The following is a 15,447-nucleotide window of genomic DNA, read 5'->3' on the forward strand; positions in this document are numbered from 1 at the left end:
GAAAACTTTTCTTTGCTATTAATCCACCATGAGGAGGTTGCAATGCAGAAACAATGAACAAAACGTCAGGAATGAGACAAACATGAAGGAGTAACAGGTGTCGGAAGAAGCTGCAGATACTGGGTTACACCGAAGGTATACACAAAACAGTGATTGAAAGTAAGCATGCAGGTACAGCAGGCAGTGAAGAAAGCTAATGGCATGTTGGCCTTCATAACAAGAGGAGTTGAGTATAGGAGTAAAGAGGTCCTTCAGCAGTTGTACAGGGCCCTGGTGAGACCACACCTGGAGTATTGTGTGCAGTTTTTGTCTCCAAATTTGAGGAAGGACATTCTTGTGATTGAGGGAGTACAGCGTAGGTTCACCAGGTTAATTCCCAGGATGACGTGACCGTCATATGTTGATAGAATGGAGCGGCTGGGCTTGTACACTCTGGAATTTAGAAGGACGAGAGGGGATCTTATTGAAACATAAGATTAATATGGGTTTGGACACGCTAGAAGCAGGAAACATGTTCCCGATGTTGAGGGAGTCCAGAACCAGGAGCCACAGTTTAAGAATAAGGAGTAAACCATTTACCGGCCAGAAGGCAGGAATGGGGTACTGATTGTGGATGATCAGCCATGATCATATTGAATGGCACTGCTGGCTCGAAGAGCCGAATGACCTACTCCTGCACCTATTGTCTAAAATGCTGGAGTAACTCAGAGGGACAGGCAGCATCTCTCGATAACAGGCAGTTGAGGAAATCGCTCATCTTATTTGCAAATAGAATTTCTATAATTCCTGGTATTTCCACTACAGTTCAAAAGTAACTTTTTACAGCACCATAGCACAAAATGCAGGAAGAACTCAGCAGTTCAGGCAGCATCGTCAGCGCTTTCTGGACCCGGTATGGGAGGACCGCCATGAAGGAGGGGGAGAACAAAGGGGGACCATGTGTGCGGGTACTTTATAACTTTGTAAGCCCCCTTTACCGGAGACAATTTGCATACCTTGGGTATGCAAGCAAAAAATGTCACCGTGACTTGAATAATAAATTATTCAATTCAAGTCTGCTTATGATTCCTCCATTCACAACTCCCTGCGTCTCCATTTTACAGTAATATGTTAAATTCCTCATTCTCACCTTGCGTTCATCTCCACCACATTGTACCCAGCGTGGCTTGCAATGACATGAGCCAATGTTGTTTTCCCCAGACCTGGAGGCCCACTCAACAGTGCTACCTAGAGGCAGGAAAAGGACCAGCTGATAAAACTTTGACACGAGTTAAATAGATGAACAATAAGCGAAAATCCATTGATCATAGCCATAATATGTTGCAAAACTTCATGAAATAGGAGAAAAATCGGTCCATTCTGCCCATCGAGTCTACTCTGCCTTTCAATCATGGCTGATCACTTCTCTCAGCCCCTTTTCCTGTCGTCTCCCAGTAACCTTTGACAACCTTACGAATCAAGAACCTGTTAATCTCTGCTTCAAAAATACCCAGTGATTTGGCCTTTACTGCAGTCTGTGGCAATGAATTCCACAGATTCACACCCTTTCCCAAAAGCAATGATGTCCTTGTATTCTGAGACTGTGCCCCTGGTCAAAGAAACGTAGAAAATAGGTGCAGGAGGAGGCCATTTGGCCCTTCGAGCCTGCACCGCCATTCATTGTGATCATGGCTGATTGTCTACAATCAATAACCCGTGCCTGCCTTCACCCCATATCCCTTGATTCCACTAGCGTCTACAGCTCTATCTAACTCTCTCTTAAATCCATCCAGTCCCTCCTTTCCTTCATCCTTCTAAACTCCAGAGCCGCCAAACGTTCATCATATATTAACGTAATCGTCCCTGAGATCATTCTCGTAAACCTCCTCTGGACTTTCTCCAACGCCAGCACATCCCTCCTCAGATATGGGGTCCCAAACTGCTCACAATATTCCAAATGCAGTCTAACCAGTTCTTTATAAAGCCACAGCTTTACATCCCCGTTTTTACATTCTACTCCTCTCAGTACTTCGGTATTTAACACTTCAATACTAAAAATCTGTGCCCCTGGTTCATATAACGCGAGTAGATAAAATGAAAGGACTTGTACCTGTGTTGCACCATTTATAAGACTAGATCATCACAAGAGAAGTTACTCATTTATGTACTTCTTGTTTTTAAGATTACAGACAATACTAGCATAATGCACAAATCCATTTAAAATTTCATGTTTATTCCAAAGACGCATCACATTTTCTGGTCACCCCTGCACACTTGTTTAAAAAAAATGTCAATGGCTTAGTACTTGATGTCCAGTTACCTTGCATTTTGGTCTGTTGTGAGCATCTAGTTCAGCATCCAGCATCTCCTCAGTAATCTGTGCCTTGGTTTTCCATTTGTTCTGCTGCTGCTGCTGCTGTTGCGGGTATGACTGTTTCAGAGACGAATGCTTGTCCATCACCGGTTTGCTTTTCCTCACAATCTTTTCTCGGCCGAAGACCACAGTGTCCCACAATTTCAACCACTTCAGCAGGCAGCGATTGGTGTACTGCAATGGCAAACAGGCCCTTAGAACATGAAGTAAAGGTCAGTTTGATAAACTTAGCTCCACACAGGTATACGAGCAAAAGAAGCAAATTGCTGCTAAAGAATGAGTCATTAAATCGTGCCACACGGAAACAGGCCCTTCGACCCAACTTGCTCATGCTAACCAAAGATGACCCTTCCACACTAATCTAATCTGTCTGTAATATAGACTGGTCTAATCTGCCTGTAAGGGTCCATATCGCTCTAAACCTTTCTCATCCATGTACCTGTCCATACTTTCACTATACTACACTAACACATATGCTCAGTTGAGGTTCTGTGAATGGTGCTTTTGGCCTTGTTAAATATTACAGGTTTAAGCCAGTACGAGATATGTGAGGCAATTTTTTTTTAAAAACACAGAACTTGGTGGGTTCTCTGTTAACCTTACCGAAAACCTGATGGACTACCAAGGCACAGGATGGTCAAATCCTGGAACTTTAAGCGTAAGAAGAAAAAAGTCCCTTGGCATTAATTTATGCCAAAGAACCTCTCCCAGCAATCCTAGTTTCGTACAATTACCATCACAGAAGGATTAGCTGAGACTCTGCAACATTACTTACATCATCACTGAGCAGCTCTGTGTATTGCCTTGGAGTGAATCTATCTACCCACAGAGAGCTGGAATTAATTTCATCAACTGCTTCATCTTCACCTGCAGCAGTTTCTTCTTCACCTGCAGCAGTTTCTTCCTCTTCACCAAACTCCTTGTCAATCTGACTTTACGAATAAAACAAAAATCAAGAGAACAGAGAGAGAAAGGAATTATTTAACGGGGTTCGGTTGTGAAACAGATGTATTTATAACTCGTTATCACTTAGCCCACCGTCAACAATGGACCATTTCCTTGATCATCGTTACTTTTTTGCATCTTTCATGCATTTGTTCTATTTCTCTTTCTATCACCGTCTATATCTCTAGTTTCCCTTTCATCTGACTTTCAGTCTGAAGAAGGGTCTCAACCAGAGACGTCACCCATTCCTTTTCTCCACAGATGCTGCCTGACCAGTGAGTTACTCCAGCTTTTTGTGTCTATCTTCTATTTTGTAGGTATTCACTTTGACTGGTGCATATTCCAAAAGACAGCACAGAGTTTTATTAGTGAATTAATTAGAGAGTCAAGAGTCAATTTAATTGTCATTTGGACCCCTGGAGGTCCAAACGAAATGCCGTTTCTGCAGCCATACATTTCACACAAATAGACCCCAGACACAACATAATTACATTTTACATAAACATCCATCACATAGCTGTGATGGAAGGCCAAAAAAAACTTATCTCTCCACTGCACTCTCCCCCCCCCCGATGTCAGAGTCAAAGTCAAAGCCCCCGGCTGGCAATGGCGATTGTCCCGCGGCCATTGAAGCCACGCCGGGTGGTGCGAGGTCGCACACCGGGTCTTGGTGTTGGAGCCCCCGGTGTGCGCTCGCAAAGTCCCGCGGCCATTCCAGCCGCGCGGGGCAGTGGTGTCAGGCCCCGCTCCAGGAGCTCTTCAACCCCGCAACACGGGCGGGAGAATTCGCCGTTTCAGGAGCCCCGAAAAGCGGTCTCCCTCCAGGGAACCGCGGGCTCCCGGTGCCGCCGTCCGCAGACCCGCAGTAGCAGCCTTCGCATCAGCAGCAGCAGCGGCATCGGCAGCAGCAGCAGCAGCGCAGCAGCAGCAGCGCTCCTCCACCGCTCCACCCGCTCCGGTCTCGGCCAGCTCCGCGACGGTGAGGTGAGTCGGCACCAGAGTCCCCGGCTTCTTCCCGTTGGAGGCCGCTCCTCGTTGCGGCCCCAACGACAACGGAAACCCGACGAGAAAAGGTCGGGTCTCCAGTGCAGGGAGAGATTCAAAAGTTTCCCCCACCCTACCCCCGCCCCCCCACACACACACCCCAACATAAAATAACAAAAACTACATAAAAACACAGACAAAAAATAATAAAACGCGGACAGGCTGCAGAGGCCGCTGCTGACCAGAGTCGCGCCGCCTACCAGACATTAAGTTGCTGGTCTATCTTGTGTTGTCTCTCTTTCAGTTGGTTGAGCTGCTGTCTCGCAGCACCAGAAACCCGGGATCGATCCTGACTACGGGTGCTGTCTGTGTGGAGTTTGCACGTTCTCCCTGTGACCGCATGGGCTGCTTCCGGATGCTCCAGTTTCCTCCCATATTCCAAAGACGTGCAGGTTTGTAGATTATTTTTGCCTCTGCAAATTGTCCTCTGTGTGTTGGGAGGGGATGTAAAAGTGATACAACACAGAACTAGTGTGAACAGGTGATCGAAGGTCCGCATGGAAGTGGTGGACTGAAGAGTCTGATTCCAAGCTTTCAACCAAAGTCCTGTGTTGTTTATCAACCATTTCCACCAAGTGTGGCACTTCAGCAATGGATTCTCGCATTTTCATTATTATTTATCTAATGCCCGCTGCACTATATCCCCACTTCTTCTCCGGATTTGTTGCTATTTCTTATAGAGTGCTTATATGCACGTAACAAATAGCTTAGGGAAAGTACATCTAAAATGCTTGTTTTTTATCATGGTACCCCGACTTACCTACTCAGCATCTCACTCAGCCTCTGCGATTCCTCTATCACCTGTCGACGGTGCTAGATAAACACACACAAAGATTAACAATGAAACGTTCAGCCATGAGGAATCATGCATTGAGAAATACTTGTTCATATGTCTAACTAACTCAACTCCCAAACACAATTGAACAGACGCAGCGAGATACAAGGAGCTGCAGATGTTGGTTTACAAAAAACCCCCCACAAAGTGCTGGAGTAACTCAGTGGGTGAAGCAGCACGTCTGGAGGACATGGATAGGTGATATTCAGACTATCCAGAGTCCGAAGAAGGGTTCACACGCAAAACGTCACCTATATTTGTCTGAATTCCAGATACTATCTGACCTGCTGAGTTACTCCAGCATATTGAATTTGTTTAAAGTAGAAACTTCATGGGGGCAAAAATCAAATTAAACCAGAAAACAAATATCCTAAATGAACAATTATAGTTAACAATTCAAAAGATAACAGTAAGTTTTAAATTGTCCTTTAATATCTTATTTCAACTTCAGAGGGTGTTGATGGAGGAGGATGGTGGGAAATGATGGGTCAAAATTGAAGGTCAGGGAAAGATATTAGAAGAGGGGAATTTTGGAGAGGGGCGAAGGGACCATCACTGGGAGGCTGAAGAAGGGTCCCGACCTGAAACCTCACCATGGACAATTTCTTCCCAGCTCTTACCAGGCAACTGAACCATCCTATCACCAACTAGAGAGCGGCCCTAACCTACCATCTACCTTATTGGAGACCCTTGGACTATCTTTAATCAGACTTTGTTGGACTTTATCTTGCACTAAATGTTATTCCCTTTATCCTGTATCTGTACACGGCTTAATTGTAACCATGTATAGTTTTATCGCTGACTGCATAGCATGCAACTAAAAGCTTTTCACTGTACCTTGGTACATGTGTCAATAATAAACAAAAATGAATGTTCTTCAGAGATGCTGTCTGACCCGCTGACAGCTCTGTGTCCTTGCATGGAAATAGTTAAATGGCTGCAATGGCAGTGTGGAACTTGCAAACACAATGCTGTATGACTTTACTTAAATGCCTTCAACACTGACACCTGGAGGCATGATCGGTGGAAGCAAGGACTTCTGAACAGATTTTGCCAAAAATCAACCAAACAAGGAGATTTCTGAAGATAGACAAAATGCTGGAGTAACTCAGCGGGTCATCTCTGGAGAAAAGGTATAAGTGACGTTTCGGGTCAACACCCTTTTTCAGACTTTCCTGCATTTGGTAATTATTTTGTAAAGAATACGCAGTACATTCATTACAAAGCACATCAGCGCCTCTACTTCCTGAGATTACGGAGAGTCGGTATGTCAAGGAGGATCCTCTCGAACTTCTACAGGTGCACAGTAGAGAGCATGCTGACTAGTTGCATCGTGGCTTGGTTCGGCAATTTGAGCGTTCAGGAGCGGAAAAGGCTACAAAAAGTTGTAAACACTGCCCAGGCCATCACCAGCTCTGACCTCCCCACCATCGAGGGAATCTATCGCAGTCACTGCCTTAAAAAGGCTGGCAGCATCATCAAGGACCCACACCATCCTGGCCACACTCATCTCTCCGCTGTCATCAGGTAGAATATACAGGAGCCTGAAATCTGCAACATCCAGGTTCAGAAACAGCTTCTTCCCCATAGCCATCAGACTATTAAAAATAACTTCAAACAAACTCTGAACTCTACCAGCCTATTACACTTTATCTGTTTAATTATGTGTATATATATGGTCTATGGTATATAAACACACAGATCTGTTCTGTATTTATGCCTACAATATTCTGTTGTGCTGCAGCAAGCAAGAATTTCATTGTCCTATCTGGGACACATGACAATAAAACTCGACCCTTGACTTGACTCTTGACGTTGTTTTTTAAGATGTTTTCTCTGACACTGACCCCCCTCGCCTGTGTTCGCCTAATACCTACCATACTTTGCTCTGCCCCTTCTCTCTTCCAGCTATTCGCCCCTCCCCACAATCAGACTGAAGAAGCATCCCAACCTGAAAAGTCACCCATTTATGTTCTCCAGTTACACTGTATGACCCACTGAGTCACTCCTGCACTTTATGCTTTTTTTGTAAACCATCATCTGCAGTTCCAAATTTAACTGATGCATTGTTAGCGTGCGGTCCAATGTATGCCAGCTTGCAAAATGCATTGGGTGAGTAGATGATACAGAATAGGGATTAGCAGCGGAGTCTGGAAGAGGCATTTACCACAGAGGTTTACTCAGGAAAGCAATGAATCATCTTTGTGCGGAGTGGATAAAAACATGTTACAGAGATGTAAATACATCTGATGGAGTGGATAGGGTTATAGCCACAGATTACTATCAAATAGATTGCCACAACACACTTGTCACCCATTAAAATAAATCTGTACCAATAGCTCCTCAAAACTATGTAACATTATCCAGCAGAAATTCCTTTTTTCTTTGCCAAAGATATTTAAGCAAAATTATCACAAAAGCTAAGGTGGCAATTTGTATCAGTACTTGTCACCTGCTCAGTTCAGGCCATTTCTGCCAACAGAGAATTGCAGCAAAAAGAGTAAGACATGTGCTCACCTTAGTTTCCCCAATCTATTACGCAAAATTTGGGAGCCACAGGTAATGAGTGGAGAAGTCCACAGGATTTATTGCAGGCTGTCGTGCTGCATTAGATCGCTATCTTTACTTTAGACTTTAGTTATATATGGGAGAACGCATAAACTCTGTACAGACAGCACTCTTAGTCAGGTCTCTGGCACTGTAAGGCAGTAGCTCTACCGCTGTGCCACTTTTCCACCCCCTCGGTTAACAGGGTCTGCTCCCAAATGGCTCAAACCAGAAGCCACCAGTTCATCATTTCACTCTACACAAGCAATTATGAAATTTACCAGTGGATTCATTACCTCTTCAGCAACTTGTTCCTTCAGATAGGAGAAAGGTACTCCCAGCAAGTGCAGCTGCCTCTGTCCACTCCAGCGATGAGTATTGATCGACTAAGATGAAACATTACATTATGAGCGCAGCAAGTCAAAGTATCATTGTTGCTACTTATTCCTCCAAATGTATAAATGTATGAAGTTCACGACAGCTCTTGAATGGATGAACACTGGGCAGAAGAAGAAGATAGGGGAAAGGGGCAAGGAGACATTTTGAAACTAAGTGTATCCCCCCCCCCCCCCCCGCTGATGAAAATCCTTGAATAACTAGGCGAAGTAGCAAACTCACTGCATGTGCGATCTTGTCCTTGTATTGGTAGTTGGTTTTTAAATGTCAGCTTGCCCTTTGTCATCATCACCCTACCAGTGCTCCACGCCTTCAAGAGCTGTCTACAACTTCAAACATTATACATCTGGAGGAATGTAGCCAACACTACAAAGATTACTCGGCAATTACTCGGGACTTATTTCAAAAAGTGTCCCAGCTCTGTCTTTGCAGCATCAGTGGATTTATAGTCTTCAATAATTAGCTTAAGGCCACCTGAGCAACATCCAAGCCAGCACTGAATTGTAAATACTAAATACTTTTACTGGGTTGATACTATAAGAACGCAAACACTGTTTCTTTTTAGTCACCTTACCAAATTCTGAGGCATCAGCTTAAACAGAATTCCTTCCAAACTACTCAAGGTTACATCCGTACAATTTACATTAAAAAATTGAGCTCTTCTTGATTACATTAATAGTGCCCCTGTGAATCTGCATGAATAAATCCAACATGTAATTTAATTGTAGACTACTAATATGAAAATACACGTTTTGAAACACACACGCCCATCAAAGCTTTCACCTTCTGCCCTGCGTCTTCATCTTCTAAGACCAAGTAAACCCTTGTTCCATCAGTCGATGTCACTTTGATGTAATCTTCCATAACCGGAGGGCGTTTTAGAACCCGCTTCTGCACCTTAACAGGAAATTCTTCCATGGGGACCACATCACTGATACCAAGGATGTCCTGAGCAGATGTCTTTGGACACCTTGAAACAAAAAAAAAAAACAAGCAATTAACACATTTTGAACAATTTAGAATGAAATATTTGCATATGCAACGTTTCTTGCATCATAATAATCCTAAATCATAATATATCGGTCACACAATAAATTCACATATGAATTATTATAATTGTTGACTTGGCAACGGTAGCAGGCATTTGAGGCCAGCAAAATCTCAAAATGTAAACTGTAGGATATATTAAATACATTTTGGAAGCACTAAGTGCAAAAGTGATTTCCTGGATTAACAGAACACCCCATTGGATTGGGACTCCTCTTCATATTTTTTACTCACAATCCAGCATCTCCAGCACAAGTGAATTGTTTTAATTATTCACACATAACCTGAAAGATTTTGTTTATTGCTACACGTCAGAACACAAGCTAAAACTTCAATGGTAACAACCTTGTTTTACAACTGTACATTAAGTTGGTGAGATCACATTTGGAGTATTGGTCTTGGTCATCGTACTTAAATTGGAGTGAGTGCAGAAAATATTCACAATGATGTTGCTGGGACTGGAGGATAATTATAAAGTGGCTGGGCCAATTTCATATAAACATCGAAAATAGGTGCAGGAATAGGCCATTCAGCCCTTCGAGCCAGCACCGCCATTCAATATGGTCATGGCTGATCATCCAAAATCAGTAACTCGCTCTAGCTTTCTTCCCATATCTCTTGATTCCATTAGCCCTAAGAGCTATATCTAACACGGTTTAATGCATCATGTTGAAGTTGCCACCTCTGCTTTTTGCTCCGTCACGTCTGCTCTATAACCCACAGGGAAATTGTACCTCAATGATAGAGTGATGAGTGGGCTGGAAGTAGAACTGGTCTGACCCTTGGCATCAACTCGATGGCTGGTAAAATGGGCAGCCAAAGGCATAATTAAGAAAGTTAGCAGGCTTCCAAAGTGCCATGCTCCATTTGATTACGGGCTTGGTGATGAAAGCTGAATAATGAATCAATAAGCTAAAGAAATCATTTTTTTCCCCGGAGCAAAGGAGGATGAGAGGTGACAGTTTAGATGTTTGTAAAATCATAAGGAGCATGGACAAGGTGAATGGTCACCATCTTTTTCCCAGCATGTCAAAGTCTAAAATCAGAGGGCATACGTTTAAGGGGAGAGAAAGAACCTGAAGGGCAATTTCTTCCACAGAGGGCAATAGGACAATGGAGGAAGCTGCCAGAGGAAATATTAGAAGAACTTACAATTACAGTGTTTGAGGTATTTGGCCAAGCGCATGGATATGATGCCAAAAAGTCAAATCATATAAGGAAGGTTCAAAACCCCCTGATCTGGTTTCTGAGAGTTAGAAACATGATACAGCTTACTCAAGATGAATGAGAAAAGAGCATATAATTAACAAGTCACAGGGAAGGTTTACAGGGTTGTCATTCATTAGAAAGCGCGATGCCAAGTCTTGTCACTATTAGTTCTGAGGAACTGGGCTGGATATGGCAGTTTGAATGCAAGGACAAAATATGGATTGTTGCTATTCCACTCTCGAGAGATAGCTGAATGAACAGAAGCAACTACAGTATAAATTACAACGCTAGAAGGGACCCAACCCCAAAACATTACCTATCTATGTCCTCCAGAGATGCTGCCTGACCGCTGAGTTACTCCAGCACTATATATTTTTTACAAACCAGTATCTGCATTTCCTTGTGTCTCCCAACCTACCTGGGGTGTTGGATCTGGGGCAAGTCATCTGGTGATGATGGTGGAGTAATCTCATCATCTGATGGGTGAAGTTCAGGTGGGCTGACTAGTGACTCAAATTCCAGTCTCTTCACAGTATCCAACCTTGGTTTCTTGTGCTTGGGAGCTGCAGCAATTAAATAAACCACTCTAGTAAAACCATTTGACGTATTAAAAGAGATATAAGCAATGCAAATAATTTATTCTCGAAAGAGGAAGTAATCATTGAATGTGCAAATGAAGGGAGTTTTGTACATGCTTCAATCCAACCCATTTCACTGTGAGAGAGAGCTATTTAGGAAATTTGGAGTAGGCGAGCTAAGGCACTGAAGGGAGAGATACAAGCAGATGAAACCATGAGGGAAAAAGCACAAGGAGCTGGAGGACCTCAGATGGTCAGGCAGCATCTGTTCAGGGAATGGATAAGCGATGTTTCGAGTCGGGACTCTATTTTAGTCAGGCTGAAGAATGGTCCCGACCCGAAATGTCACCTGTCCATTCACTCCGCAGATGCTGCCTGACCCTCTGAGCTCATCCAAAATGGTGTTAAATTCAAGACTGCACCATCTGCAGCTCCTTGTGTCTCCTAACAATTAAGGCATGTAGCTTCAGAGAGATAAGCACCGAGAGCAATCCTTGTAGTGACCCACTAACACAGAAGACGACATTTTCCACATTTCCACCACCTCCCTCTTATTCTGTAAGACTATGTTCTGGGTTGACAATAGAGATAAACAATCACGCTGAGAGTTCAGGCAGAGGACAGTACAAAAAAAAATAATCTGAGTCCCTTTGTCTCTTGCTCCTAAACTCCTGAATTGCATTTCCGATGGGCATAATTCAATATTAGCAAATATTTTGGAAAGGCTTCCTACACATTACTGGCTTGGATTCAATCCAGTTCAACAATAAGCTCTGTAACTGAACATTTCCAAAGAGATTCCACTGCGAAAGAAAAACTGCAGAAGAAATTGAACATCCGTGACCACATTGTGGTTCACTGATTGTTTACGTACTCAGTCCTTGCTCTTCATCCTGGTGCTGTAGATTGTCGTGCAGTTCCTCTTCACGAGGCAAGTGGAGGACATCACGATTTCGTTTCTGAGGGGCAGGGTCTCTGGTGCTGTCCTGCAGCTCGTTGTGCTCCTGGACCAGGATCCTACCACTTGGCTCGTTCCTGCTAACGACATCGCCCGATGCAATGGCTTCTTCGAAGGTCTGTTTGCCCTGTCGAAACTTAGACTCCTTAAGTGTTTTGCTGGGTTTGTCATCTGAGGGGAAAAATTAAAACAACGTTAAAAAAAATTCTCAAACCTTCATGACTTTAAACAAGTTTCATATTTTGAGGCATTATGGTCACAGGAATTTAAGATATCAAATCATTATTTTGGTGGGTGGGTAAATATCAGATTCTACTCCAGGATTTGCCGGCTGTTATCAGACTAATGAATGATCCTCCCAGGACCTGGTGTCTAGTCCCGATCTTCCTACCTATCTCATTGCACTTTTTCTCTGTAACTGTAACATTTTAGTGCTGTGACAATTTATCCTGCACTTTGTTTTTATTCCCCCACTAACTGGGCAGCACGGTGGCACAGCAGTAGAGTTCTGCCTTACAGCGCCAGAGACCCGGGTTAGATCCTGGACAGACAGCGTGAATTATTCAAATTAATCGCACTTAAACCAAGATTTTTTTTACTGCTACATGTCAGCATAAAAGTTAAAACTTCAATGGTAAGGACATTATTTTACAGCTGTGCATGAAGTTTGTGAGATCACTTTTGGAGTATTGGTCTTGGTCACCATACTTAAGGTGGAGTGAGTGCAGAAAAGATTTACAAGGATGTTGCTGGGACTGGAGGACAATTATAAAGAGACTGGGCCCATTTCCTAGCAGCAAAGGAGGCTGAGGAATAACCATTCAAAAGTTTGTAAAATCATATGGAGCATTGACAAGGTGAATGATCACAGCCTTTTTACCAGGGTATGAAAGTCCAAATCAAGAGGCTATAGGTTTAAGGGGAGAGGAGAAAGATTTACAGAAAACATGTGGGGCAGTCGGAATATGGAAGACTTTGAGGGGCAGCTGGGACTCTGGTGCTGCTCTGCAGCTCTTTGTGCTCCTGTACCTGGATCCTACCACTTGGCTCATTCCTGCTTAAGATATCACCTGATGCAATGGCTTCTTTGAAGGTCTGTGTGCCCTGTCAAAACTTAAACTCCTTAAGTGTTTGGTGGGTTTATCATCTAAAGGGAAAGTTAACAAAGTTATTGGGACAATTATAACTTGGGAAGGCACAGCGGCAGAGTTGCAGCCTTACAACGCCATAGACCCGGATTCGACCCTGACTACGAGTGCTTGTCTGAACAGAGTTTGTATGTTCTACTCGTAACCTGCTTGGGTTTTCTCTGGGAACTCCAGTTTCCTCCTACATGCCAAAGACGTTGGAACGGTTAATTTGGCTGGGTATAAATGTAAATTGTTCGTAGTGTGTGTAGGATAGTTACCATGCCGGGATCGCTGGTTGGCGCGGACTCGGTGGGCTGAAAGTCCTGTTTCTACGCTGTATCTCTAAACTACTGTTGTGCATGTGTTCGGCTTGATTGTATTCCTGCATAGCATGATTTGACTGAATAACATGCAAACAAAAGCTTTTCACTGTATCTCAGTACAATAATAAACTAATATCCATTTGGATGGGAGCAAGCATCCTGTGGATTAAACGGGCAAAACTGAGGACCAACGAGCAGAAATGATGTCCTGTTTCACAACTTATTTGCAGGAATATAATTGTCAAACCTTTATTGCTTTGGGAGGATAATTAACTTTGATAGACATAACAAATTGAGCAGATTTGTAAACATGTGTGCTTGTTTATAGACCAAGATAAAGATTTCAGTTTAATTATAGTTTTAAGGAGCTGTCCCACTTGGGCGACCTAATTGGCGAGTTTAGAAGAGTTTGAAAATATGATATGTTGAAGACCTCCTTCGACTATGTTGAAGACCAGCTACGACTAACTTTGGGAAAATTGGACACCAAATAGTGGAGAGTGAAGACAGACCTCCTTCGACTATGATGAAGACTATCTACGACTACCTTCAACTAACTTCGACTACCCTCGATTACCTACGACTAACATGCCGACCTATTACGACTAAACCTACGAGTAAACAAAGTATCGATTTTTTCCATGGCGACCTTTTTTTACTCGCGGGGATTTTTTTAACATACTGAAAAAAACGCCACGACCTAGCTGAGGCCTCGGGTACGCGGAGACTACTCTCGAGCATGGAGAGTTACGAAGACCTCCTACGACCTTGTGTCAATCATGCTGCGGGTATGAGTCGAGGGCAAACTCGCCAGAACTCGCGGATTAGGTCGCCCAAGTGGGACAGACCCTTTAGAAATACAGCACAGAAACAGACCCTTCGGGCCGCATCGACCAGTGATCCCTGTACACTAGCACTATTATGCACACTTGGCCAATTTTTACTATTCTTTCCGAAGCCAATCAACCTACAAGCCTGTACGAGTTGAGTGTAGGAAGAAACCAGAACACCCAGAGAAAATCCACCTGGACGGTGAGAGAGGGGGACAGAGAGGGAGAGAGAGAGGGGGAAGGGGAGACGACAGAGAGGGGGGGACGGAGAGACGGAGAGAGAGGGGGGGAGACGACAGAGAGAGAGAGAGATGGGGACAGAGAGAGCGAAATGGGGGGAGGGGGAAAGAGAGAGGGAGAGGGGGAGAGGGACACACAGACGTAGATGAAGCTGTGATCTTCCCCCTACATTCAGTAGATGACTGCAAGGTATCCCTTTACCATGGTTCGGCACGTTTAATTCAGACAGAACTTCCAGCTCGTCGGCAAACTGGCTCTCGAACTCATCCTCCACGCCGTAGAGGTGCCAGTCGTCCTCCATGTCCCGCTGGCCCGGACCTGCCGTTCCACACAAAGATCCAGCTATAGGATCTTTGGTTCCACACACTCAGAGAGAGAGAGACACACAAGTCGCCCGCCGCAGACAAACCTCCCGCCCGGCGCCGTCCACTTCCGGCCCAGCCGCCCAACGCCCGCCTCCTCTTGCTCCCGATTGGCCCGCGGACAGTCCATCACGCGGCATCGCCCCCACCCATTGGCCGGAGCGGCTGTCCGTCACGGTAGTTAAGGCGTTGCTTCCTGTCGCGGGCGGCGCGTGCGCCCGGCGGCTCAGCGGGACGACCGTTGGTTGACAACTTGACGGGAGGGGCCGCCGGCCCAAGGCGCTAGCGCGAGGAGATTAAGGGGGAGAGATCCAGGGTGACATCTGGGAGTCCAACGGTGATGGGCATCCACGCCTCGCACTGGTGAGTAAGGCCAGCGCTTTACCCCTCAGGCAATTGAGGAAATTCGTGCCGGTATCCTCCACCTACGCAGAAAGCGGGGAGGTTAGCTCTAGCTAGGCGCAGAGAGTAGTGTTAAGTACTAGTTCACATGAGGAGACTTAAGGGAATAGAAGGACTGGCCGGGAGAAAGCCGGAACGGGGAAGGTTGAGAAGAGTTTGATTCCAGAGGATGATGGCGGTGCTGGCTCCAAGGGCCGAATGGCCTACTCCTGCACCTATTTTCTACGTTGACTTGAATAGAGGGATAA

General features: G+C 44.6%; 1 protein-coding gene across 1 annotated transcript in view; it reads right to left on the bottom strand.

Annotated features, from left to right (window-relative positions):
• The window catches only part of chtf18 (CTF18, chromosome transmission fidelity factor 18 homolog (S. cerevisiae)), a 61,666-nt gene extending 46,792 nt beyond the window's left edge, over positions 1-14,874 (bottom strand). The window contains exons 1-9 of the mRNA XM_055651083.1: positions 14,637-14,874; positions 11,829-12,083; positions 10,795-10,939; positions 8,904-9,090; positions 8,021-8,110; positions 5,103-5,155; positions 3,129-3,285; positions 2,300-2,527; positions 1,130-1,227 (exon numbers count right to left, since the gene is read on the bottom strand). Of these exons, the coding sequence (XP_055507058.1) occupies positions 1,130-1,227; positions 2,300-2,527; positions 3,129-3,285; positions 5,103-5,155; positions 8,021-8,110; positions 8,904-9,090; positions 10,795-10,939; positions 11,829-12,083; positions 14,637-14,736 (1,313 nt within the window). The 5' untranslated portion in view covers positions 14,737-14,874. The remainder of the gene's footprint in view (positions 1-1,129; positions 1,228-2,299; positions 2,528-3,128; positions 3,286-5,102; positions 5,156-8,020; positions 8,111-8,903; positions 9,091-10,794; positions 10,940-11,828; positions 12,084-14,636) is intronic.
• Positions 14,875-15,447: the final 573 nt, after the last annotated feature.

Source organism: Leucoraja erinacea, chromosome 20 (genome assembly GCF_028641065.1).
Source record: "Leucoraja erinacea ecotype New England chromosome 20, Leri_hhj_1, whole genome shotgun sequence".
Lineage (NCBI taxonomy): Eukaryota > Metazoa > Chordata > Chondrichthyes > Rajiformes > Rajidae > Leucoraja > Leucoraja erinaceus.